This window comes from Chelonoidis abingdonii, chromosome 6, assembly GCF_003597395.2.
Source record: "Chelonoidis abingdonii isolate Lonesome George chromosome 6, CheloAbing_2.0, whole genome shotgun sequence".
In the NCBI taxonomy this organism is placed as follows: Eukaryota; Metazoa; Chordata; order Testudines; family Testudinidae; genus Chelonoidis; species Chelonoidis abingdonii.
The window spans coordinates 134,382,443-134,406,723 of NC_133774.1; the positions used below are offsets into that span (position 1 = coordinate 134,382,443).

The following is a 24,281-nucleotide window of genomic DNA, read 5'->3' on the forward strand; positions in this document are numbered from 1 at the left end:
GAAATCGACACTAGTCTTCGCACAAGGACGCACACCGCCGAATTAATGTGTCTAGTGTGGCCGCATACACTCGACTTTATACAATCTGTTTTACAAAACAGGTTTATGTAAAATCGGAATAATCCTGTAGTGTAGACGTACCCTCAGCTAGGAAAAACACTACTCAGCCAAGTTCAAAGCCTTTGCTAGTCTTGCCCAGGAATGAATCCACTTCTGGCATGTGCCTGTGTTCAGCCATCACCTGAGAGGGTCCTGCCATAGTTCAGCTGTTGTTAATAACAACACACAGAGATTCATAAGGTGAAGGTCCACCATAAATCCTGCCTTCAGATGCACACGCAAAGCTTCTACTAACATCAACAAGAACTACCTGCGTGCATCCTAAAGTTAGTATTTATTATTATTATAGGCACGGCTGGTAGCATCTTCTATTTTCTGGGTTGCAGAATAGTTCCAATTATCATACTGCCTTAAAAACTACTTTAAAGGAACAGTAAGGTTCTGAAAAAAAGCAGGACAGAAGTAAGCAATGCTCGTTTAAGCAGGGAAAGACACTCCTACCACATGTCCTTTAAAATCAAGCACAAGAGGGCAAACACTGGTTGGAAACTGGATGTTTTGGTTCCCAAAGCACTGAAGGATTTCAGATTCCCAGATCGGCCTCTAATTTAATCTGCACAGCAGTATCCCTTTCATAGCTGCCAATGTACAGTACATACTCTATGGGCCAGATCCTCAGCTGGTGTAAATCAGCACAGCTATGTTGACTTCAAGAGCTATCACAGTTTTACACCAGCTGAGGCTCTAACCTGCACATGCAGGCAAGTTGCATGCATTCAGTTGACTTACAATATACTGCAAGTCTATAGTACTCTTTCATCTCAAATTATTCCACAGTGCTTTGGAAATGTGACTCAATATACAGGCTACAGTACATGGAGGAATCACTTCACTAAAATGCAGCTACCTCTGGGGTGAAATATAACCACTGCTTAACATGCAGCAACACAAAAGACAACAGTTTAGACCAAGAAGCCAGGAAGAATGCTGTAGCTAGCTGAAACTGCAAGGGCATTTAGCAACAGGAAGCAGAACGTAATTATATGGATTTTATATGGATTTCGTAGATATTTTGGTTAAAGTATGCTCCACGTCCCTGCCTGGCTAACGCTGACCTTTGATTCAATACAGATCGTATTTCCAACACATCAGTCTTTTACTGCCCCACTGTTACACTAAAGTCCATGCCACAACCCACTGTATTTGGAGTGAGGACTCAAGTCCCTTGGCAGCTGCTACATAGCTCACAGGGATATTGTGAAAACTGATTAGTGAATGTCTGTAGAGTACTTTGAAGATGAAAAGTGCTCCGAACGGAGAAGTTCCCAAATCTGAACACTGAATCTGGGGAGGTAGGGTCTCAGAACCAAATCCCGCATCTCTCCAGGTGAGATGCAAATGTGGAAGGGACCTATGCTCTAGCCATACATCTGATGTGGCTGCAATCTCTCAAAAACAACCATTTGCACAAGATTTCTGTTCCAAATGGTGGAAGTCTCCCAAAAACAGCTGATCTGTCCACCATTCAAAATGTCGTAAGCTTCCCACAGTCACTTTCTCACCATTTTTGGCAGAAATGTCACAAGACAGTGGTGCTATCAAACCCACACTGGAATCAAAGCCATGGGTCAAACCGAAACCTTGAACCCTAGCCCAGGTCCTGAAGTCCAAGCTCTGCTTACTCAACTGAAGCCAAATGCAACATTCAGCAAATTAGCCAATTTTTACATATCAAGATTTCTGGGGTTAACAGTTACTAGAAACAAACCCAGAAATTCTGTCAACACAACCTGAAGAGAGAAAATAATTGCACACTGAAGATAACCATATGCATATATTTCTGATTACACAACACCAGTGTGTAATAAACTATACTGACAAGTTTATATAGATAATGGAAACCAAGGAAGTTCTATTGTTTACTCAGTACAATTTTTAAACTTCTCAGTTCCAGATAGAATCTGTATTTACAGATAAAGCTACAGCAGGTACTTTAGTTGCTAAGAGCAAAGCCACGCAGAGCTTTCAGAAACAACCCCAGCAGTGTCTTATGCAGGCAGATACTAGTTACACTGACTAACATCAGAACTGGGAAGTGCTTGTTTTCTCTATTATTATGGCTGTATCCAGGCAGTAAAGACAAGCTAATGGAAAGATAAAAACAGTGTCCTTAAGATACAGTATTTTGTTGCCTACTGGAATAATACTGTTATGTACTGTAAGTGCTATCATTAAAAAAAAACAAAAACTATCAGTTTTCCTGGGCCTGGAGCCAATCAGTAAGTTGGCAATGCAGAACACACTGAAGAAGGTAACAGAACTGCCAGCCAGTACTGGCTAATAATATCACACTTCAGACTTTCTGTTCTGCTAACACACACATGCAGTCCAGTGCTAGCTCATGAGGGGCCTTAAGTAGGAATATTTTTGCCTCCCCTCAGCTCCCACAACACATACTAATTAACAGAGGCCCCCCTGAGCTGCTTGGCAAGTTCAGATCTGAACTACACATCTGAGTCCAGTTCTGCTAGAATCGCATGAGTACAGTGCACATTGTACTGTAACACCCTGTGCCGTGTTGCCAAGCTCCACCTCTGATTGTGGATCATGTAATTATGCTGTTAAAGAAAACAGATGCTTTGAAAGTTCAAGGGCATCCTGACCCATAGAGCGCTCCATGGGGAAAAGAGATTTAACGCTTCACCGGACCTTTGTATCCAAACATCTGCAGAGATAATTTCCCACACAAATCCTATCATTGACTTGGAAAAATAAAAGGGGAAAGCAGAAGTTAATTACATTGAAAGGGATAAATTCTCCGCATGGAAACATGGAGAATTCGGTATATAATACGGCCCAGCTGAAGGAGCTATAGATCTAATCCCCAACACACACAGTTCTCCCAGTATCACACTAAGGGTCTACAATGGAAAAAAGGGATGTTCTTAACTTGGGTTAGTTAACTCAGGTTAAAATAGCAATGAAGACATAGCAACTTGGCTTTTAACTTCGATAGCAGCTTAAGGTCAACCTAGGACTCCCCTGTAAACTTTAACTCAAGCTGCTAACCCAAGTTAAAAGCTGAACGGACGTGTCTTCACTGCTATTTTAACCTGAGTTAAGAACCCACCTTTTTATTTGCAACGTAGACATCCCTAAGAAACCTTTCACTTGCAGGCTTCATACTTGCATTTTCTGGCAGGGTGTCTTTATCTGGTATAAAACAGAAAATCAACAGGATTCATTTAGATTCTGGGTCCACTGCCTGGGAGAGGGGGTCCCAGAGACATGCCACCACAAAGGCGAACATGCAAGCACTGGTCGGGATTTTTAAAGTAGTCCCAGGGATTTAGACGCAACTTCCATTCATTTTAACAGAAGAATTGAGCGAGACTTTCAAAAGCACTAAGCATTAGCCTAATTCTGCTCCCTATGACTTCAAGAGGAGCAGAGTTTTAGCCCACATGGACTGCTTTTGAAACTTCCACCCTGTATGTCTCATTACCCTTGACTGCTCTGAAAACCTCAACCACTGGGACTGAGACAGGTAGTATATTTCTAAAAAACTGCTTGAATTGGTCTCCAAAGTGTTAGTTTTGGTAGGTAAAGCAAAGCACGCAATGGGATTCCTGTATGGAAACCTCCCACTGAGTTATATGTGAAGTGCACACGGCAGAGTTAACTACTCCCAGTTGCCTTATCCCAGAGCACAGATCTATCCTATCATACCTGAGGGCAGTGTGTGGGGCAGCATCTTCTCTAAAACCAAGAGAAGCAAAACTGCATGATGGGACTGCTAGACTCCATTTGGGGTCCTTGGGCGAGTGCTGCTATTTATACCTTTACATAGCCCCATGTGGTGTTGGGCGGACAGTTCCCCACTGAAGAGTGGGAAAAGTGCTACATACATTTGTCGCTTGCTTTGTTCTCATTCTGATTTGTTCAGTGTTTGGTGGTGGTACCGTCCAGGGCAAAGTGAGAAAGGAAAGTGTTTTAAGGAAGAGAGGAGGAAAAGATACACATTAAAAAAAAAAAAGAGAGAGAGAGAGAGAGAGAGAAAAAAAAAAAAGGTGGAGGGGGCTGATTAGATTAAACCAAAAGAGAGTGGAGCCAAGGGTTTATAACGCTAGTTTCTGGCCCCATCAGGTTAGGACGAAGGGTTGGTTAGACTTGAGCACAAACAGTGGGTTTTGAAGGCAGCTGTGTCTGTCCTTAAATGTGAGTTTGATGAAGTGATGGGGGGGTGACTATTTCATACAGCTGTTATTACAGACACTTTGTTAATGTGTATTTTTTAAATGAGCTCTTAGGTTAAAGGCCGGTTTTTTCAGTAGTCTCTTGGTGTCTCCCTGCCCTTTCTCTTGCTCGTATTTCTGAGAGTCTACAACCCTGTCTCCTACCCAGTGTTTCTCAAATGTGCCACCACAGGCTTTTCATGCAGCCACTACAACCTCCTGGGTGGTGATGGGGGTGGGAGGAAAAAGGGGCAAAGTATCAGCCTCCGCCCCTCCTTGCTCCTGGATGCACCACACTGCATAGCCTCTGGAGACAGGCGAGGCACACTACTGCAGAAGAAAGGGGAATTCTCGGGGGGGGGGGGGCTTGCGCTTCAGCCTTGGGGTGATTGGGCAGCAGGCTACACTGACATGACTTCAGGAGGCTGGCCGCAGGGCTTCAGCTGCCAATGCCCAGCTCCAGCCATGTGCTCCTGGCTTTGGGCTCTAGCCCCTGGCACCAGGCCCTGGTCCCATGCTCCAGCTGCGTGGCGGTAGCCAGCTCTGAGTGCTGACCCCAGCCCCATCCACATGGCTGCAGGCTCTTACACCTGCCTTCAGCTGCGCGGCCTCCAGCTCTGACTGCACAGCAGCAGGTATTGACCACTGGCTTCAGCCATGCAAGCTCACCCACCCCATCACCCCAGGCCCCTGCTGCCTCCCCCTGGCCCCACATCCAGCCTCCCATTGCCCCAGGCCCCCTCTGCCACCCCTTATAATCCCTCCCATCTGGGCTTAATTTGTCTAGAGGCTTGCTGAGAAAAGTAATATTGACAAACATGCAACTATTACTTTTCCCAGCGCACTTACTAGCTAGCTGGGAGGCTGTGATAAGTGATACTTCCATGTTAGTTAATATCACTTATCACAGCCCTCCAGTTAGCTACTAAGTGTGCTGGGAAAAGTGATATTAATGCACATACAAATATCTCTTTTCACAGCATTTTTTATTACTGAGTCTGCAAAAAAAAAAAAACCCACATAAATAAATTACAATGATTTAGACATGTATCTGTGCATATTCACACATATTTATAGGCATATTTGTTTTTCCTAAACTTACTTAAGTATTTTAGTAAAAAGCTTCAGTGCAATCACCAGCAAGAGTTGATGGCCATACTCTGGGGCCACCAAAGTTTCTTGTGAGGCTATGCTATTGTCATAATGTGATGTTGATTCAGTGTCTACTGAAGTCAATGTAGAGACTCCCCTGGCTTGCAGTGGATGCCGGGCCAGATCCATGCTCTCAGCTGCACCAAAACTGCATAGGCAACATAGTTAAGCATGCCTGATGTTGAAACCTGTATAAAGGGGCTCTGATAAAATGGGTTGGTAGAGAGTGCTAAATTGGGATTTGCAAAGCAAAAAGGTGCAGTCCTTTTAATGTAAGTCAATTGAAACATCAAGTATCGGGGGTAGCTGTGTTAGGGTATGGCTACATTGGCACTTTACAGCGCTGCAACTTTCGTGCTCAGGGGTGTGAAAAAACACCCCCCTGAGCGCTGCAAGATACAGCGCTGTAAAGCCTCAGTGTAACCAGGGCGGCATGCTACACCCATAGAGGATGTGGTTTACATGCAGCGCTGGGAGAGCTCTCTCCCAGCGCTGCCGCTCCGACCACACTCACACTTCAAAGTGCTGCCACAGCAGCACCTTGAAATTCCAAGTGTACCTATACCCCCAGTCTGTATCCACAAAAACAACAAGGAGTCCGGTGGCACCTTAAAGACTAACAGATTTATTTGGGCATAAGCTTTCGTGGGTAAAAAACCCACTTCTTCAGATGCATGGAGTGAAAGTTACAGATTCAGGCATTATATAGTTGAGTGTGTGTTTCTGATGTTGTTTTAATGCAAATTTCAAAATGTTACCTACTATTTTGTTTATAGATTTTTCAGTTATTTAATACTCTATGGATGGGCTCAGACATTCCTAAATGCAACTGCCCAGGCTCATGGAGGTCTGGGTAATCACCATAACTGCTCCTATTCAAACTCTATGTAGACAACCCTTGTTACACTTGTAAACAAAAAGTATGAATCAGTATACCCAATGTATCAATTAATTATAAATTCTACTGCACTCAGACTAGGGATTGCTCAGTGATTTGAGCATTGGCCTGCTAAACCCAGGGTTGTGAGTTTATTCCTTGAGGGGGCCATTTAAGGATCTGGAGCAAAAATCTGTCTGGGGATTGGACTAGATACCGCCTGAGGTTCCTTCCAACCCTGATATTCTATGTATCAAAGTCAACAACTAATCATGAATGAAATTTCTATTTAGGGCATATGCTTTTCAGGGCAGGGACTACTTCTTAATGGGGGTTTGTGCAGTGCCTACTACAGTGGGGTCTTAATTTTGCTTCGAGCCTCTAAGCATTATTGCAATACAAATAATTCTCTATTTATATAATTATTTTCACTGCTAGATGGTCATCAGTTTTGTAAGTCTAATCATTAGAATGCCTAAAGCTTTTTTTGTTTGTTTGTTTTTTTGTTGGGGTGGGGGGAGTAATTCTTCTTTAAATCCAAAGAAATATTAAAAACATTTGAAAAATTTGGGCAAGTATCTAGCCTGCCAAAGGATATAACATCTCTCTGCTTTCACGCTCTCAGAAGGTGTACAGTTCTGTTCTGTTTTCAAGTCTCATTGAATCCACCTGGTTTATCATTTAATTGTCTACTTATATACTCTCTTCAATCAGTGCATTATTCAGAAGTTGAAGTCATTTGATGTGTGGTGCCAAAGCAGAGCCAAGACGTGAACTACTCAGAAAGCATAACAAGTCCTTACATCCCCATATCAAGTACCGGGATTGTGGCATGTGGATATAGGACACTTGTTTTCTACCCTGAGAAAATAAACAACAAATAAAAAGCTGTCTCTACTACAAACCAACCATTTGCTTCATCTCCATTTTTAATTCAAATTTACTGGGCCAATTTTTATCAAGCTGTTGTAAAACTGGCCTGATGAGGTGAAGTTCTGAGCATCCTCATTGCCGGCTAAAGTACGGGGATTGTGGGCACGCAGCACCTTGCAGGATTGAGCCTCGGATGCTGCTGTGTGGAGGTTTTACATTCAGGTTGCCAGCTTACTTCCTGAGCCAGTGGAGGTTAGGCCCACCCTTGTTCTAAATCGGACCAGTTTTTGTGGGCTCTGGAAGGAGTCAGATCCAACCCTTCCGTTAGCCAGTGGGTCACCACAAAATGTGACCTCTGAAGCAAGTGGGTAGAAGATGGAGAAAAGTGAAATGCTAAAGGAACCTTCACTTCCAAAAACAATCAAAAACTGCTCTTTTGGACAGTATTGAGAATACAGGAAGGCACTAATGTAGACCTCAGGAGACCTGGCTTCATTTTCTGCCTCTGCCACAGTCATACTGTGTGACCTTGGGCAAATCCCTTCCTCTGTCTATGCTTTAGCTCTCCCCCTGCAAAATGAAGAAAATAGTATTTCCCTGGTCTGTTTACATTTTAAGCACTTTGGGGTAGGGACTGTCACATGCAGCACCTCACACAGTGGGGCACTGATCTCAGTAGAGACCTTTGGCTGCTACTGTAAGATTACTAAGTAATGTTTATTGAGCAAGTGATTCCATATGGAAAGGGGAGGGCAAGAGTTTAAGGGCAGTCCATGCTGAAACCTTGTCAGGCAAGTTGCAGCTCACAATGAAAGCCTGAGGTATACGTACATCTTGAGAGGGACATTTCTGTGGGTTTGTCTGTTTCATTGCCCTGCTGTTGTTTTTGTAAGAAGTGAACAGACTGCGTAGTGAAAAAGCAGACTGTCATTCTAGTGTCCCTAGAATGTAGAAGCCATGAGTTGACTACCAACTGCTGACTGACTTGCAGCTGTGTGATTCCTAGAAATTAACAAGCAATTTCCCCAACTGTTACCCTCTAATTTTTTAGTAACACTGCAAGGTAGCCAAAGACCTAGTATTGCTTGTGGGGGGCTGTGCCTCAGGGCTAACTCCATAGGGTGCAATTTGCAAAAGCAGTGTGGGAATTTTTCTTAAAAGCTGCTAAACTCAAACTCCATCCCTATGAATCCGTCATTATCACCTAAAAGGCTGCTGCTGGGAGCCACACAGTCAGCATCTTAGAGCAACCACTGCAAACTGGGCTGTGTCATGCTTCTGAAGCAGGACATCATTCAGGTCTTTGAGTCTTGTTCTCTGGCTCTCCTCTCAGTGCCGAAGAGTTTGCTCTGTTAGATGTATCAACAACAACAGGGAAGGAGAGAAGCTCTGCCACCTGGCTGGGGTTAGTTTTTGATTGTTGATGACTTTTTTGTCCTAAAAGCTCCTTGGTGAATGAAGGCCCACTAGCTACCAGGGTCTTTAAGCAGCAGTGCTTATTGCATTTGAAAGCCTTCTGTAGCATTCAGCTTTGTTATGAGACAATGTATCTGTGCAAAGAGCTTTGGCTGGGCTGTAAAATAAAGCAGTGCTCTCTCCAGCAGATCACACTCATTTCTCCCTTCCCCTGCAGCAGGGAGAGGGGGGAGGAGAGCTGCTTCCATAACTTCTGGAGAATGGGCCCAACCCTGTGAGGTGCTGAGCACCCTCAGCTCTCCCTGAGGACAAAAGGCATTTGGGTTGCAGCGTGCCTTGCAGTAGGTGCCCAGTACCGTCTAGGTTAAGTGCTAAAGCATGAGGCTGCACGCTCCAGCGGTAGCCACGGTTCGGCTCATGCACATGTCTGGCTTTAAGATGCAAGCAGGCCCACTTCAGTGACATTACTCACACCCCTAAAGCTAAGCATGTGCTTAAAATGAACAGAATCATAGTGCTTAATTATTGCCGTTGGGAGCAACAGGACAACTCCCAGCAGTAAGCACAATCCCAGGAGCTAGTGGTGGTAGGATTGGAGCCTCAGGCTAGGTGGAGAGAAGCAGACTGATGGCAATCAGTGGAAGAGTTCGGTTGCTCTAAATAAGTCTGGATTAAAAAAATCTGAGGGAAAGATGTGGACAGGGGAAAAGGAAGAGAACGATCACAGCTATGGGTAACTAGCCTTCCCCAGCCCTCACTCTAGTGGCATTTCTCCCCTCCTCCCAGTAAGTGAGCCCTGGGCACGAAGGCTCTTTCAGATCAACGATGATATAACTGACCCACTTTGCTCACTTCTTGTGAGGTCCAAAGTCAAAGGACTCTGGCAAATGCTGACTCAATAACTGATACAAGCTCCCAGATTTAGATAAAGACGGCATTAGCAATGCCAAAAAACACACCAGGGTGCACTTCATAGAGCAAACAGAAAAGAGGCAGGGCTTCTTTTTTTAAAAAAACCTGAAGGTTATTAAATGGATTTAGGACCTACGCCAAAACCCAGCAGATGCAAAGGCAAGCCCCTCTCCCGCCCCCAATGATTTCAATTGGCATTGCATCGGACCATTTTTGGAGTGGGGAGGGTAATACAGAACTTTTAAATAATTAACTGTGTGTTGTCTCAGTGGGCAACAGGCCCAGCTCCTACTGATGTCTGAGACCAGCCTCAGGCTCCCTTTTTCCTGCTGACCCCAGCCTTAAAGATAAAAGATGGGCAGATTAAATAAGATGCCATTTTCTTCCTTTTACACACACAATTTAAAAGCCTGTGGTTTATTTGTTTACCAGGTAAGCTTTTGTTTCTGGCATTCAGAGGATAACTCCCAGGCACAGAGCCCTTTACTCCCGACTCAGAGTGTCTTTTCAGCAAGATAAAGTTGAACAGCTGCTGAAAAAGATGCAACAGCTACCAGAAGTGCAGTGCCAAGCACCTGCTCTACGTGAAGAAGGCTCTGAGGCAGTAGCTGTGCTAATTGAGTCCTGCGTATTGCTATGAGCTGAGAGGGGTCAGCCAGGGTCAGATGCAGCCTCTGGACTCTACCCTGCCTTTGGCTGGTGCAGACACAGCTTGTGCTGAATGGAAGGGGCACAGTAGCACAAGAGGAGGAAAGCTGCCTGGATTATCTGTGGATATCTGACACCCAATGAAACACAGATGGCCCATCTGCTCTGGAAAGCGAGGACATGCTCTAGTTATGAGTGTGAGATAGCAAGGGTGCCCTGCTTGGCAAGCTGAGTAGAACCAAAATGCTGTATGACCCCTTTCTATATCTGTCTACTCCCTCCCTTTAACCATCTTGTCTATTTCCTAAGAACACCCCAAATCCTGCCAAGAACCAACAAACTGCCTTTACCAGGTCGAGCACTTGATGCTTATATGTGAGATGCAACCACCAGAGTGCCAGAATTTCTGCTGTTTAGTCTGTTAGGATTGGCCTGAGCTCCATGGGCAGCTCTCATTTGTCCTTCTCTCTGACAAGTTTCATGCCATAAATGTAAAAATCCTTAATGAGCCTCTATGTTTTGCAGACAAGTGATAACCAACATCTCTTTGCACTCCCCAGAGTCTTAGGTTTGGCTCCATGACAGCAGCTGAGTCAGGAAAAGAGAAGCACGAGGATGAACGGGCCACAGAAAACAGCCGCAAGCGCTTGGAGCATTTGTTTTGATGCGCCGCAAGAGGGCCGAAGACAAGAGGGCCAGGTTTTGCCTCAGCTACACCACTGTAAATCCTCCAGAACTCCACTGACCTAAGTGGAGTTCTGGTGTATTTACTTAGGTGTAACATGAAACAAATATCAAAATGATCCTGGAGAAACCACCACACAACACTCATGAGGACTGTTTTTCCTCTTCAGCCAGTAGTCAAAAATACCCTGTTATCCTGCCATGCCATTTCACAGCAGTGGCTATTTCCTCTTTACACTAAGACAAGTAGATCCTGCAGACTTAAGGTGTCTCTCCTTCGGAAAACGGCAACACAGAGAGGGAACATACCTATGGAGCCTGCTCCTCCTCTCTATTAGACTAAGCATACACTGAAGTCAATGGAGTTACACTGGTATAAATCCAGCGTGTAACAAAGCAGAGGAAAGCTGGTCCAGTTGTAAAACCCAGGTTCAGTTCCCTGATCTGCCACAGATTTCCTGTGTAATCTTGGGCATGTCACTTTCTCTCTCTGCCTCAGTTCCCCAGCTGTAAAAGGGGGAATATTACAGCACTTCCTTATCTCACAGGCATGTTGTGTGGCAATTTAAGATTGTGTGGGGCTCACACACAACAGTACAGAGGGCCATGTTAGTACAAGAGATAGAGGCAGGTCCCTAGTTATTATGTGTTAATTCAAGGGGCTGAAAGAAGAAAATAACCTTAAATAGTTCCTTATGGGGGGGAGTGGGGATGAATTAAGTACATCATCTTTTTCCCCCTCGATAAGCTGCGACCTTACCCCTTTCCTATAACTGACATAAAAACCTTTATGATGCAATATTGCCTAATACTAGGTATTTGTCCAGCACCTCGCACAATGAGGCCCAGAGCTGGCTCAGGCCTTTAATTACTATGGCAAGTGTTAATCATTCATAATAAACAAGGGCTAGTCAAAATGCTAAGTATTTTCATTTCTTTCTCCTAAAAGTTTGCATTTTTTCCATGGACAGGTTCAATTTATAGTAATATTCATTTTGATTAAAAACATTTTTAACTTCAGTTTCTAGGGTTTCCCCCTTTCCCTGTTTTTAAACTAGGAAAAGAAATAGTGAACTGATCAAAAAGTGAAAAAAATTCATTTTGATTTTAAAACAAATGTTTTATTTAGATGAAAAACCTCAAATGTTAAAGTGTTCTGCATGTTTTCCATGCAAAAAGGCCAGTTTTCCACTAATAAAAGCTCTGAAATTTTTTGATAATAATAATAATAAATAAAACCCAACACATTTCTAACAATAAGCTTTGATCAAAACAGAATCAGTGAACCCCATTAAAGATGACAATGGCAGGTGGCTGGGATGGGTAGGGCACCCGCTATATCCCTCATCCTCCTCTTGGTCCTGTAATGGTCATCTGTGTGAGAAAACTGAAAGATCTTTTATTGTATGTGGTTGGAGAAAGGGTCAGGCCCAGAAGGGGCTGACAGGAAACTTCCAGACTTGTTTTAATGAAGAGTTTGTAAGTGAGTGTAACATGGAAGGGACAATCGGGCTTTGTTCTCTTTGCCACACCAACAATAGAGGGACTGTCATATTCAAAACATGCAGAATCACAGCTAATCTGTTGGGTGTTTTACTTACACAGTTGAATTGGTTGATTTGTTTCCATGTAGTTTATCATAGAAAGAAGCTCTTTACTGTGCTTGCGCTGAGCCTTGTTTTTGCAATAAAGTCACCAAGCATTATGATCACACAACAGGAGCATCCTCGCTTTGACTTGTACTGACAGAGCTCCTCTATGCAAGATACTTATGAGCAAAACCCCTCCCTCTGGCCTTCCCAGCAGCCTCTAGTTCACCTTTGTGGCTCGGATTAGATTTCCTTAAATGTCCAAACTGGATTCACATAGCAAGTTTCCCTACACAAAATATATCAAAGCACACCCTCTGGGCATGGTTTTGGCAAGTACTATTCTTCCCAGTTAGGGCACTGCTTGCTTCAACACCATCTGAAGGCAACAGGAGTTCAGCCATTGATTTTCAAGGGGGACAAGACAAATTAGTAAAATGTATACAAGATTTTCCCAAAATTGACTAGTGATTTTATGTGCCTCAAGTTTTCAGTCACCAACTTGAGACACCTTAAAAGGGGACCGATGTTCAGAAAGTGCTAAGCACTCACCCTCTGGAAAAATCAGGCTCCTTTAAGGGGTCTCAAGTTGGGCACCCAAAAATGGAAGCATCCAAAAATCACTTTAGAAAGCCTCAGGCTTAGTTTCTCTCCGTGCACATGTGTGTCGGATGAGGGCATAGACTCATTCTGCAGGAGGCATTGGGCAATTATCAAAAGCAGCTGTCTTGAACATACCTGGGGCATGAAGATTTGGGACCCCTTAGTTAGTGTGGCAGGGGTGGGAAGAAGCAGGGAGTGTGCGTTTCTCCTTCTGAGCAAGCAAATCAAGCCGCTTCCTTGTGCTCTAGAGACCTGGTGGATTTTGGGGCAAGACAATGACCCTATTGGTCAGCCCCCAAAGGAGGAACAAGAGGGAGCAGCCATTTAGGGCCCCTAGAAACCTGAGGCAGGGGCACCAAGTCTGACAGGGAGGGGTTTCAACAACTGGTGCCCCAAAGACAAAGGTAAAGCAAAAGGGTGCAGACATGGCCTATGACAGAAGGGAAGGAAACAAGCTGGAAATGTTGTAGGCCTATGCTGGTGTTTGTTGGTCTGCTTAGAGCCCAGAAACTGCAGAGTCCTGATCTGGGGTGTTTTCAATCTCTAAATGAACCTTGTGCACAGTTCTACTCTAGTCACCCACCTAATCCCTGGATATATTAGTGGATCTATCGAGTTCTAATACATACCCACCTGTCTGAGTGCTCAAGGATGTGAAATGAAGTAAAGAGACAAGGCCTGCTCCAAAGAGTATATAGTCTAACTCTGACATGATAAAACTACTTGCAGTGCTTCAAGTGAAGTTGTTGCAGGACAGGGACCTAAACAAGAATCATGAATGGACACCAAATAGTGCATGTGGGAGAAATGTCACAGTAATAAAATCATGCGGTTCCTCATTAAGACCCAAATTCTGCAAAGCACTTAAGCATGTGCTTTACTTTACACATGTACTTAAATCCCGCTGACTTCAGCAGGACTCCCCATGGGTGCAGGAGCATGGCTGTGCAGAGGCAGTTGAAGGATCAAGGCCTAGGGGCATGTCCACAACTTGATGCTTCCATTTGTTTTTAGAAGGTTACTTCTTTTTAAACCAACCCCACCCCCCATCACCATTTCTAATAGGAGAGGCAGAACATAGGCAGTATATGAAAAATAACCTATAGAATAAATATTTATTCCGTTAAAAGGGAGTACACATAACTCTTAATAAAGGCTGCCCAATTAGATGGCATTTACACTGACAAGAGGAAGGATGTTACTAGCCAGGGATGCGTGAAACTCTGGTCCAGTTCCCTGCTCTGCCATAGCCTTCAGTGTGACCCTGGGCAAGTCCCTTGACCTCTGTGCCTTGGTTCCTCATCTGAGAAAGGGGAAAAATAGCACTTCCCTCCCCCATCAGTGTGTTGTGAGGAGAAATATATGAAACACTATAAGGCATTCAGATACTACAGTAATGGAAGGCACACAAGTACCTAAGACTGATCAATTTCCAAAATAAAATGCCATCTAACTCCTTCTAGACTACATCAAATAATTAAGTGCCCTTAATACACATTAGAAGGGAAGTGGGGTAATTAATTTTAGATAATATCTACTTTGATTTAGCATGCTACAACTCAGCTTCAGCTGTTTCATACCCAAGTTCTTTTGTATCTTTCATTTGTTGTTTTTTTTCCTGCCAGTGCCAGGTGTATGGAAACGTGCTTAGCTATTTAGTGATTTCAAAGACAAATGACAAACAAACTTGTATGTTCCAAAAATGCCTGCAACAGGCTACAACATTGGCAATTTCTCAAATGAGGCTCACTTCAGCTCTATGAGGATGGCAATTTTACATTAAAGAACAGCTGCTGCAGTTGGCTGCCGTAAGCCAGAAAGAAAGACCGAAAGAGCACAGAACACTCATCCTGGAGAAACACATGTTTAGGTTGGGATCTGATGAGCAATGACAATGAACATACACTATGCCCTTTCCACCCATTGCAAAAATAAATAAAATATATTTTAAAAAGTGCCAGCTAACAGCAGCAGCAAATTCCTGCCAAACGTACAAGGTTTTTCCCCATTGAGTTACCTGAGCCAGAGTTCCCAAGCTTCTGCAGTTTTCCCAGGAGTTTCTGAGCATCCTTTAAGCTGCTGTCCTGCTGGCTGTACAAAAGTAACCTCTTGGCATCAGAGAACAAGCGGGAAATGCTGCAGGACGGAGGTGGAAAAGCAGACAGTGCAATCATTAGCCTTGTGGTGCTGTCTGCACCAACTTCCACAAGCTCAGGTTTATGTCTCAGTTTGTTTATACTCAAAGATAGCCCTCTGCTGCGCTGTGAGACCCCTGTGAAGAGATCTGCAGGGGACAAGTCAGGAAGCCTAAACAAAAATGGCCTGTAATGAGAGATTTAAAAAAAGAAAAGCAGCACACTGGGACTCCTCAGCTTATCTGAAGGCAGGTCTTTAAGTGAGGAGGACGTGAGGTGCTTATGGTAGGTTGTGTGTTTTTTTCTGCTAGAATAAAACACGTGGCTGTTTGTGAACACACTGCACCTCGACAAATACACCCCCTTTTCTTTACAATTCTTTTCCAGATAGACAAAGTCAAGCGACCCTGAACTCCGATTGTTCTGTGATTGTAACCGTGGTCTTCAGGACAGACTGGGGCTAACCATCCCATGGGCACAGTGAGATGGTAAAGGAATGGCACAAGGATGCCAACCACAGCTGGAGTCCCTGCTCTTAGCAGAGCACAACTGCCTTGGCATGTCATTGCTCTGGGCAAGGCTTCTCCTTGGTGCCATATGCTGTGAATTTCCCCCCCAAGACTGGGGAACCCAGGGAATATGCTGTATCTCTGAGAGGCAATGCTTCCCAGTGCTCCCTGGGAGCAATGCAGAGCCACACTAACCCCTAACACAGGGCTGCAGTCAAAAGCTATTCATGTTACATACACAGCACATTGTATGTACAGTCTGTATTCTCTTTTGGTGACTAGCAGAAGGCATACGCTCCTCCATCTCACTCACTCATTGCTCAGGAGTCCTTAGTAGCCATTGTTTCAGATCACCACTATTGTTCCTGCCCTTACCCATACAAGATGCAGCAGCTTTGATGGGGTTTTAGCATCTGTTACAACTGGCCAATGATTTCAGGAAAAAGGCCACACCCTGTCCATAGCCTGGCATCTCCCAAACTAAACAGCTTCTCAGTCAAGGAATAGGCCTGACTCTTCTCTCTATTGGCCAAATTCTACCTCTGTTTATATTCATTCCTTACTCAGGCAAAACTCCTTATTTTACTGGGAGTTCTGCCCGAGTAAATACGAGGGAGGACAGCAGGATTTGCTCCTATACATTATACTGGGTTTGCACAATCATTTGCTGTCTATAACATGACTTGCTGTGTACTGCAGCCATGGGTTCTTTGTATGGTTCCTTCAAAGTCCAGCTGCGGGAAAGCACCACCACAGAACATAGCACTCGGTGATGACTAAAGTAACTTAGCCCTTAATTCCAATCTAACCACCAGCTACTATTCCCACAACTCTCATCTTACTCTTGACTGGCTGTCCCCTGAGAACAGTTACAAGGAAAAGCAAGATCTTGTACTTACATAGACCTGTTGAAGTTTCCGACGACACCTGGGGATTCCCCGGGTGTTGGGTAGCGGAAGCAAGGGTTGTTGGCATTACAGATAATCCCTTGGACCCAGGGCAAGGTTCCCGCTGAAGGCATTGCCTTGTTTGGAAAGTGACCTAGAACAGAGGGACAAATGTTAGGAAAAGTTACATCTTTATTCGCAAAATTGGAAAATGGGAGAGATGTGTGACAGTGTAGGGTCCAATCCGTGCCCGTTATGTACAGTAACCTCTTACTGAAGTCAACAATACATCAACCCCAAGCATTTAGGGGTCAGGAGTTCAGCCCCCCAAATTTATGAGATTTTAAAAATAATAAATATGGGACTCCTTTTCTTTGCCTTCAGATTTGAGCCTTTTGAGGGCATTTGGGTTATGTTTTCAAGCTTCTCTCCTATAAGGGCTAGAAACTTTTTTTTGATTGAAAGTGGAAATTCTCACTTAATCACAGGATTCCAGGAGCTGGGGCTTCCAGAAAAAAACCCACCAAAAATGTGGCGCACACCTAAAAATAAACAGACAGACAGACTTGGGAACACTGAATTGACAGGAGATTGGAGTGAACAAGGAATGCAAGACCTGGCCCCCAATTTGGAGCTAGAATGTTCTCCAAATTCCCTCCTCATCAATCCCTGGTTTCACATGTCCTAGTAGATGCTTTAAACACAGAGAGAGCAGTCTGAGAGCAAAGAAAAGCTCATAGGGTAAATTCTCCCTTCAGATGAATGGATGAGCAGAGCAGCTTCCTTTGCAGGCTAGAAAATAGCAGCTAGTGCTGCAGGCAGGCAGCCAGAAGGGGTGGGAAGCAGGGTCTTGGGCTCTTTCCCACAGTAGGAACTAGATGCAGACTAAGTTCTTCAGGCTCCCCAGTCAGCCCTGGCTCCCTCCACCTTTCAAGCTGCCCCTGGGTCCCTCCTACCCCTTGTTTCTGCCATGTCTGAGATAAAGTGTCCTCCCTGCCCTCATCCATCACTCCAGGCATGCCATGCAGGGAAATAAGTGACACCCTCCACAAAAAGAACAGAAGTACTTGTGGTACCTTAGAGACTAACAAATTTATCTGAGAATAAGCCCACTTCGTCAGATGCATGCAGTGGAAAATACAGTAGGAAGACACATATATATACACACACAGAGAACACGAAACAATGGGTGTTACCAAACACACTAACGAGAGTGATCAGTTGGTGGTGTGTATTACCAGCAAGAAAGAAAAAAAAACTGTAGTGGTAATCAAAATGGCCCATTTCTAGCAATTAACAAGAAGGTGTGAGGGACTATAGGGTGGGGGGGTGGAATAAGCGTGGGGAAATAGTTTTACTTTGTGTAATGGCCCATCCACTCCCAGTCTTTATTCAAGCCTAATTTAATGGTGTCCAATTTGCAAATTAATTCCAATTCATTAGTCTCTCATTGGAGTCTTATTTCCCACCCCACCCCCCTCAGTTCCTCACACTTATTTTGCTCTGACTTTCATTTCAGATTAAGGAAATTAGCAAAGAAAGAACAAATGCAAAGTCCATTAGATGTTGGCATAGAAAGTACACTTAAGTTTGCGGACGATACCAAACTGGGAGGGATTGCAACTGCTTTGGAGGACAGAGTCAAAATTCAAAATGATCTGGACAAATTGGAGAAATGGTCTGAGGTAAACCGGATGAAGTTCAATAAAGACAAATGCAAAGTGCTCCACTTAGGAAGGAACAATCAGTTTCACACATACAGAATGGGAAGAGACTGTCTAGGAAGGAGTATGGCAGAAAGAGATCTAGGGGTCATAGTGGACCACAAGCTAAATATGAGTCAACAGTGTGATACTGTTGCAAAAAAAGCAAACGTGATTCTGGGATGCATTAACAGGTGTGTTGTAAACAAGACACGAGAAGTCATTCTTCCGCTCTACTCTGCGCTGGTTAGGCCTCAACTGGAGTATTGTGTCCAGTTCTGGGCACCGCATTTCAAGAAAGATGTGGAGAAATTGGAGAGGGTCCAGAGAAGAGCAACAAGAATGATTAAAGGTCTTGAGAACATGACCTATGAAGGAAGGCTGAAAGAATTGGGTTTATTTAGTTTGGAAAAGAGAAGACTGAGAGGGGACATGATAGCAGTTTTCAGGTATCTAAAAGGGTGTCATCAGGAGGAGGGAGAAAACTTGTTCACCTTAGCCTCTAATGATAGAACAAGAAGCAATGGGCTTAAACTGCAGCAAGGGAGGTTTAGGTTGGACATTAGGAAAAAGTTCCTAACTGTCAGGGTAGTTAAACACTGGAATAAATTGCCTAGGGAGGTTGTGGAATCTCCATCTCTGGAGATATTTAAGAGTAGGTTAGATAAATGTCTATCAGGGATGGTCTAGACAGTATTTGGTCTTGCCATAAGGGCAGGGGACTGGACTCGATGACCTCTCGAGGTCCCTTCCAGTCCTAGAGTCTATGAATCTATGAATCCACGAGGATTGTGATTCACTCTGTTGCATTCTGCATATGAACCAAAACACAAAACAAGCAGGCATCCTCTTCATTTAGAAATGTGGCATACAGAATGCCAGCATTCCCGTTCAGTGACATAGCTGCAAACACTGATCTTGTTTTTCAGTAATATTTAAAGTAATGCAGATTTTTTCCAAGCACAACATGTTTTGAAATCCTGAGGACGTAGATTTTAAAAAAAGTAAGCTTCCACAAGATAAAGACAGCAATCTCACCACAGAGCTACATTTGCAATGGCTTGTTTGGCTTGACTGGTGGAAGTCATAACGGTCACTTATATAAGAGGAAACAAATCTTGCTGACTGTATCGGATAAGAGCGCTTCAGCCAGTCAAGGCTGTTAAAAATTATCAAAATCCTGAATGGCAAAGGCTTAGCCTAATATGTGACTCAACCCTTGGTTACATTCTTGTCCTTTTCAGATAAGATTAGACAATGACAATTTTTGTTTTTAACCATGCTCAGTACAATAAAATATTTAATATATCACACTTTGAAAGTGTTTTCACATTGCCTAGTTACTATTATAATTTGTAATTGTCTGCAAGTCATTTCATACACCATACAGGATTACCACTGCACACAACAACTCTGTTCCTCTAAAGACATATGCAGAGTTGCCACAGAGTTCACTGTGACCTGATTTCAAGGTTTCTCTCTATAGCCTGCCTCCCGATTCCACAAGAGACAACATTCCGCTTTACAAGACTCATCCATGTCTGTTTGCAAATGAGTGAATGTTCAATGAAACTGAACTGCACTAGAGAGGTTAAAAGAAAGAATCCAGTTACTTATTCTTCGAAGCTATTAAATGAAAGGAAAGATGTTGACTCAAAGAGTTAATTCAAAGTTGTTGGATGCCACTCCACACTTCCTGCTAAAAGCCTCAAAAAATAAAATGTTATTAAGTAAAAGGGAAGGATTCCATATCAAACAATGGTTGATTAAAATTCAGCTCCTGATAGAGGTGTTAAAGGAAAGGATTTAGGGCAGTATATGCAAATTTGAGTGCAAGTCTGAACAGGGAAAATACCTCTGGCTTTCAGGCTACACGCAGGGCCAGTTTGTGTAAATGGGCATCAGTTGAGCTACATTGATTTACACCAACTGAGACTCTGGCTGACTGAGCCTATCTGCTTTCCCCGAGTCTCAGATGCCCTAATGCCATTGTCTCCACTAACACCATCCTAAGGCTCTGTAAGGAAAGACCACAGGAATGTCTCAAGAAGTACAAAAACATGAAATTTCACCCAGGGAAACTTTCGGTGCCTGCCAAGCATTAAAGACAGCAATAGGCTAGTTAGGCAAAAAAAGAAAACCCACAAGGCTGAGTATGTCCAGAGTTTGCTGGATAATGGAAAACTGCAAACATCAGCACTTCAGCTTTGCTGGAAGCCAGCTTGTGAATAAAGTATTTCTCTCTGAAGGGATTCCCAGCTGGCTTGAAGCTCTACCAGGCAGCATTCTGTATAGCAGGCACATGTGTGGGAATATTGTGTTAATGCAGCAAAGCTGCTTTCATAATAATCCATTGCTATATTGCATTTTAAAAGCCGAACACTTGGTACTCCCCTGTGCGTTTTGTGGAGGGCAAAATTCTCTTAACTTGGGCATTAGGCCTAACCTAGGAGTACGCAGGTAAATAAACAAGGAGCCCTTTCCCAGACAGTTGACTGCTGCCGAGAGGAGGTTATCATAAGAATACTGGGCACAGTGCTGACCAGCAAATCAGGCTCACTAAACAGGGAGCATCCCAGAGGACTGAAGGGGTCACTGGAACTAAAGGGAGGACAGCAAGCCTTTTAAAGAGGCAAGAGGAAGCTAAGAGGACTACTCTATGTCCATAGATGATCTAAAAAGACAATGCAAACCTGTTTTCCCCAGACAAAAAACTGTGTGTGATTCAAGATGGGAAGCAATGCCCCTAAAATAAGCTGATTCTATCGCAGTGTCTGCTGAGCTAACATAGTCCCTGGTATTTTTATATTCTTTAACATGTATACTGCAGTAGCCCTAGCCCTGGCTGAGATCAGGGCACACTGTTCTGGTCGCTGTACAGTCACATATAAAACTGCCCCCCCTGCCCAAGAGATCTTATCTAAGTAGACAAGACAGCCAGCTGGTGGGAGGGCAAACAAACAGAGGCAGAGGGAAAGTGACTTGCCCAGGATCACACAGCAGGACAGCAGCAGAGCTAGAAACAGAACCCAGGTTTCCAGATTCCACATCCTGTGCCCTTCTCACTGGACCACACTGTCTTATCTTTCCCATACTCTTGCTGGAAGTCGCACTGTCCCCTTTCCCAATAGGCTGACACAGACAGTGTTCTGAACGCTTCGTGGGGAAGATTGTTCTGCTTGTGTCAGCAAGCTTGCAAGGAAGTGCTCAGCCCTGCAAGCTCTTCCATATGAGCTGCCAGCAGACTCTGCAGTCAGCGGGGTGCCGAGTGACAGAGTGACATCCTTGTGGAGCAGCAGAGTCCAGCTGCTGACATCTGCCACGTGGGAGAGGGGCAGGTGAAAGTCCCACCTGTGGGGGGACTCAGTTACAGCACAGCAGTGCCCTCACACAATCTGGGTCAGTCTGTGGCCCGAGGAGACTGAGCCATGTTTTCAGCATGCCCCTGCGCATCTGTGCTACAGCACACTGCAGGCCTTTATACCGCTTAGGAACACAGTTAACACCTGGGCTATGCCAGCTGTCAGTCATGCTAGGGCACTGCCATATTACAATTGGTAACCCAGGTTAGTATTTTCTGTCACGTAGCAGGAGCCAGACTGCTTAAAGCCACTCCAGTCACATGCTGCTCTGAATGTGGCTCTCTTCTGGGTCTATTTTTGTTGAAGGAAGGAAGACTCACCAACCAAGGACGGAGAATAAGGCTGAGGTCCTTTCCAGAGGATTCCCTCAAGCTAGATCAGGGATCAACAACCTTTGGCAAACGGCCTGCCAGGGAAAGCCCCCCGGTGGGCCGGGCTGGTTTGTTTACCTGCTGTGTCCGCAGGTTCAGCCGATCGCTGCTCCAGGCCACTGGGGGCTGTGGGAAGCCACGCGGACCGAGGGATGTGCTGGTTGCTGCTTCCTGCAGCCCCCATTGGCCTGGAGTGGCGAACCGTGGCCAGTGGGAGCTGCAATCAACTGAACCTGTGGACGCGGCAGGTAAACAAACCAGCCCAGCCCGCCAGGGGGAGTACCCTGGCGAGCCACATGCCAAAGGTTGCCGATCCCTGTGCTTGATGTTTTCATAGAGCACCTGCTTAAGCCAACATAATATAAATGCCAAATGCACCCAAGAGAAGCAGCAGCTAGGTACGGTGCTGGAGCAACAGGCCACAAGTGGCATGACCCCCCAAGATCCCTGTTGGTGGCAGTTGGAGGGGGAAGGAAAGGTGTTGGTAAACAGCTCTGATTAAGATTTGATCAGAGTGTGTCAAACTGCATTCCCTCCAAGTCATGAAACAATCAGCCACCCTTGGTACAGAAGCCTCATTTGTTACTTACACTCATGTTGTTCATAGGGTGGATATGAAAGGCGTACGGAGATCAATATGAAGAAGATAAAGAGAGGCCAAGCAACTTCAATCAGCAGCTGAAACTGGAAAGAAAAGAGACAAGAAGTATTAGGATTTCACATTGAAAATACTAAGGGAGCTGAGATTACCACACAATCCATGTATAAGTCAGTAGAAATATTGTAAGCTTCACACCGGCTCTCTGCCTAGGTGCTCTTAAAGAGTCAGTCGCTACTCTGTTATGGATTTCAAGAGCGTTTTGGGGTTGTAAAGTGCCACTTACACTGACTATGCAAAACATACCGTAGAGGGCTTATTTCTGGTTGGTTTTCATTCTTGTTAACTTCAGTCTGTTGGGTGAAGAAATGATGCTTACCCTCAATGCATCCCACAGCCAGCTAGCTCAAACTTTGGCTTCCTGTGTTAGGGATAGCTGAGAAGTGGAGCTCCCCCCACGTCCTCCACAGCCCTAACCTTTACCCAAGAACCAGGGACTCAGTTCCAGCTGTTAGTTACAGTGGGGTGTATCTGGAATAACACCACTGATGGCACATAATAGGGCACAACTGATCCCAGATGGTCGTTTTCAGTCTACAAATTATTTATATCTTGTTCACCCCTACAGGCCCCCAGGAGACTGGGGGTCCATTGTGCTAGACACTGTACATAAGTAACCAGACACCTCCTGGGTGTGGTGCTCTGTCCCCATCTAGTGAAACCGAGACCACTTAGAGACAGAGAAAATGAGTCTGCACTACAACCTTAGCTAAACAGGCAGCTGGCTTTTAGCTCATGCAGCAGAGGCTCATGCACTAAGCTCCAGAGGTCCCAGATTCGATCCCGCCTGAAGACGACCTGGGTCTGTCAGCGTTACACATACACATAGTGAGACAGCTCTTGATGCAAAGAGCTTGCAACAATCTACATGGACCAGACAAAGGGTGGGAGAAGAGAGTATTATCCCTATAGTGTTATCTGGATAGGGGACTGAAGTACAGAGACATTGAGTGAATTACTTAAGGTTATGCAGAATGTCTGTACTGGAGCCAGATATTGAACCTAGAGTGTGTCCCTGTCCAGTTCCTTCCTCCCTAAGTTTTGCTGCCCAGAAAGCTTGCCTACACATGCTAGCCCTAAGGTAAGATCAAAACTATGAATCTGAACTTGTTCTCCTTTTGCATTTTTCAAATGTCTCCCACTTTTACACAAACATGGAGCTCATTTGTTGGCTCAGGCCTTACCCCTCACTTAAAACCCTCAAGCAAGATTTCAGTTCTGTCCTTGCACATGCGCACAGGTCAGTGGGACAAGCAGGGCCGGCTCTAGGCACCAGCTGACTAAGCACGTGCTTGAGGTGGCACCTTGGGGTGGGGCAGCGCTCGAGTTTTGTTTATTTTTGGTTCAGCTGGGCACTGCTGGAGGGCTTTTTTGTTTGGTTTTGTTTCATCAGGCAGAGCTTAGAGGGGGGGCTGGGGCTTGGGCGGCGCAGCACTCAGGGCAGGGCGCGGGGGCGTCGGGCGGCGCGGCGCTCTTTTTTTTTGTTTGCTTGCAGCAAAAAAGTTAGAGCCGGCCCTGGGGACAAGATCAGGATCTCACTGCAAGGTATAACCCCACATACTACTCAGCGTCTACATACTAGATCATGAACAACCAAAATTAGTCCC

The 24,281-nt window shown here is 44.7% G+C and overlaps 1 protein-coding gene across 5 annotated transcripts in view; it reads right to left on the reverse strand.

The window, feature by feature from the left end:
* ABCA1 (ATP binding cassette subfamily A member 1) overlaps positions 1-24,281 on the reverse strand; it is a 165,132-nt gene that overhangs the window by 102,340 nt on the left and 38,511 nt on the right. For 4 of the 5 annotated variants that reach the window (XM_032773278.2, XM_032773279.2, XM_032773276.2 and 1 more), the window contains exons 3-5: positions 22,607-22,700; positions 16,593-16,734; positions 15,067-15,185 (exon numbers count right to left, since the gene is read on the reverse strand). In XM_032773278.2, coding sequence (XP_032629169.1) covers positions 15,067-15,185; positions 16,593-16,734; positions 22,607-22,700 — 355 coding nt within the window. Of the gene's footprint in view, positions 1-13,682; positions 13,811-15,066; positions 15,186-16,592; positions 16,735-22,606; positions 22,701-24,281 lie in introns of those variants that run through there. The other variant, XM_032773280.2, reaches the window with a different exon arrangement.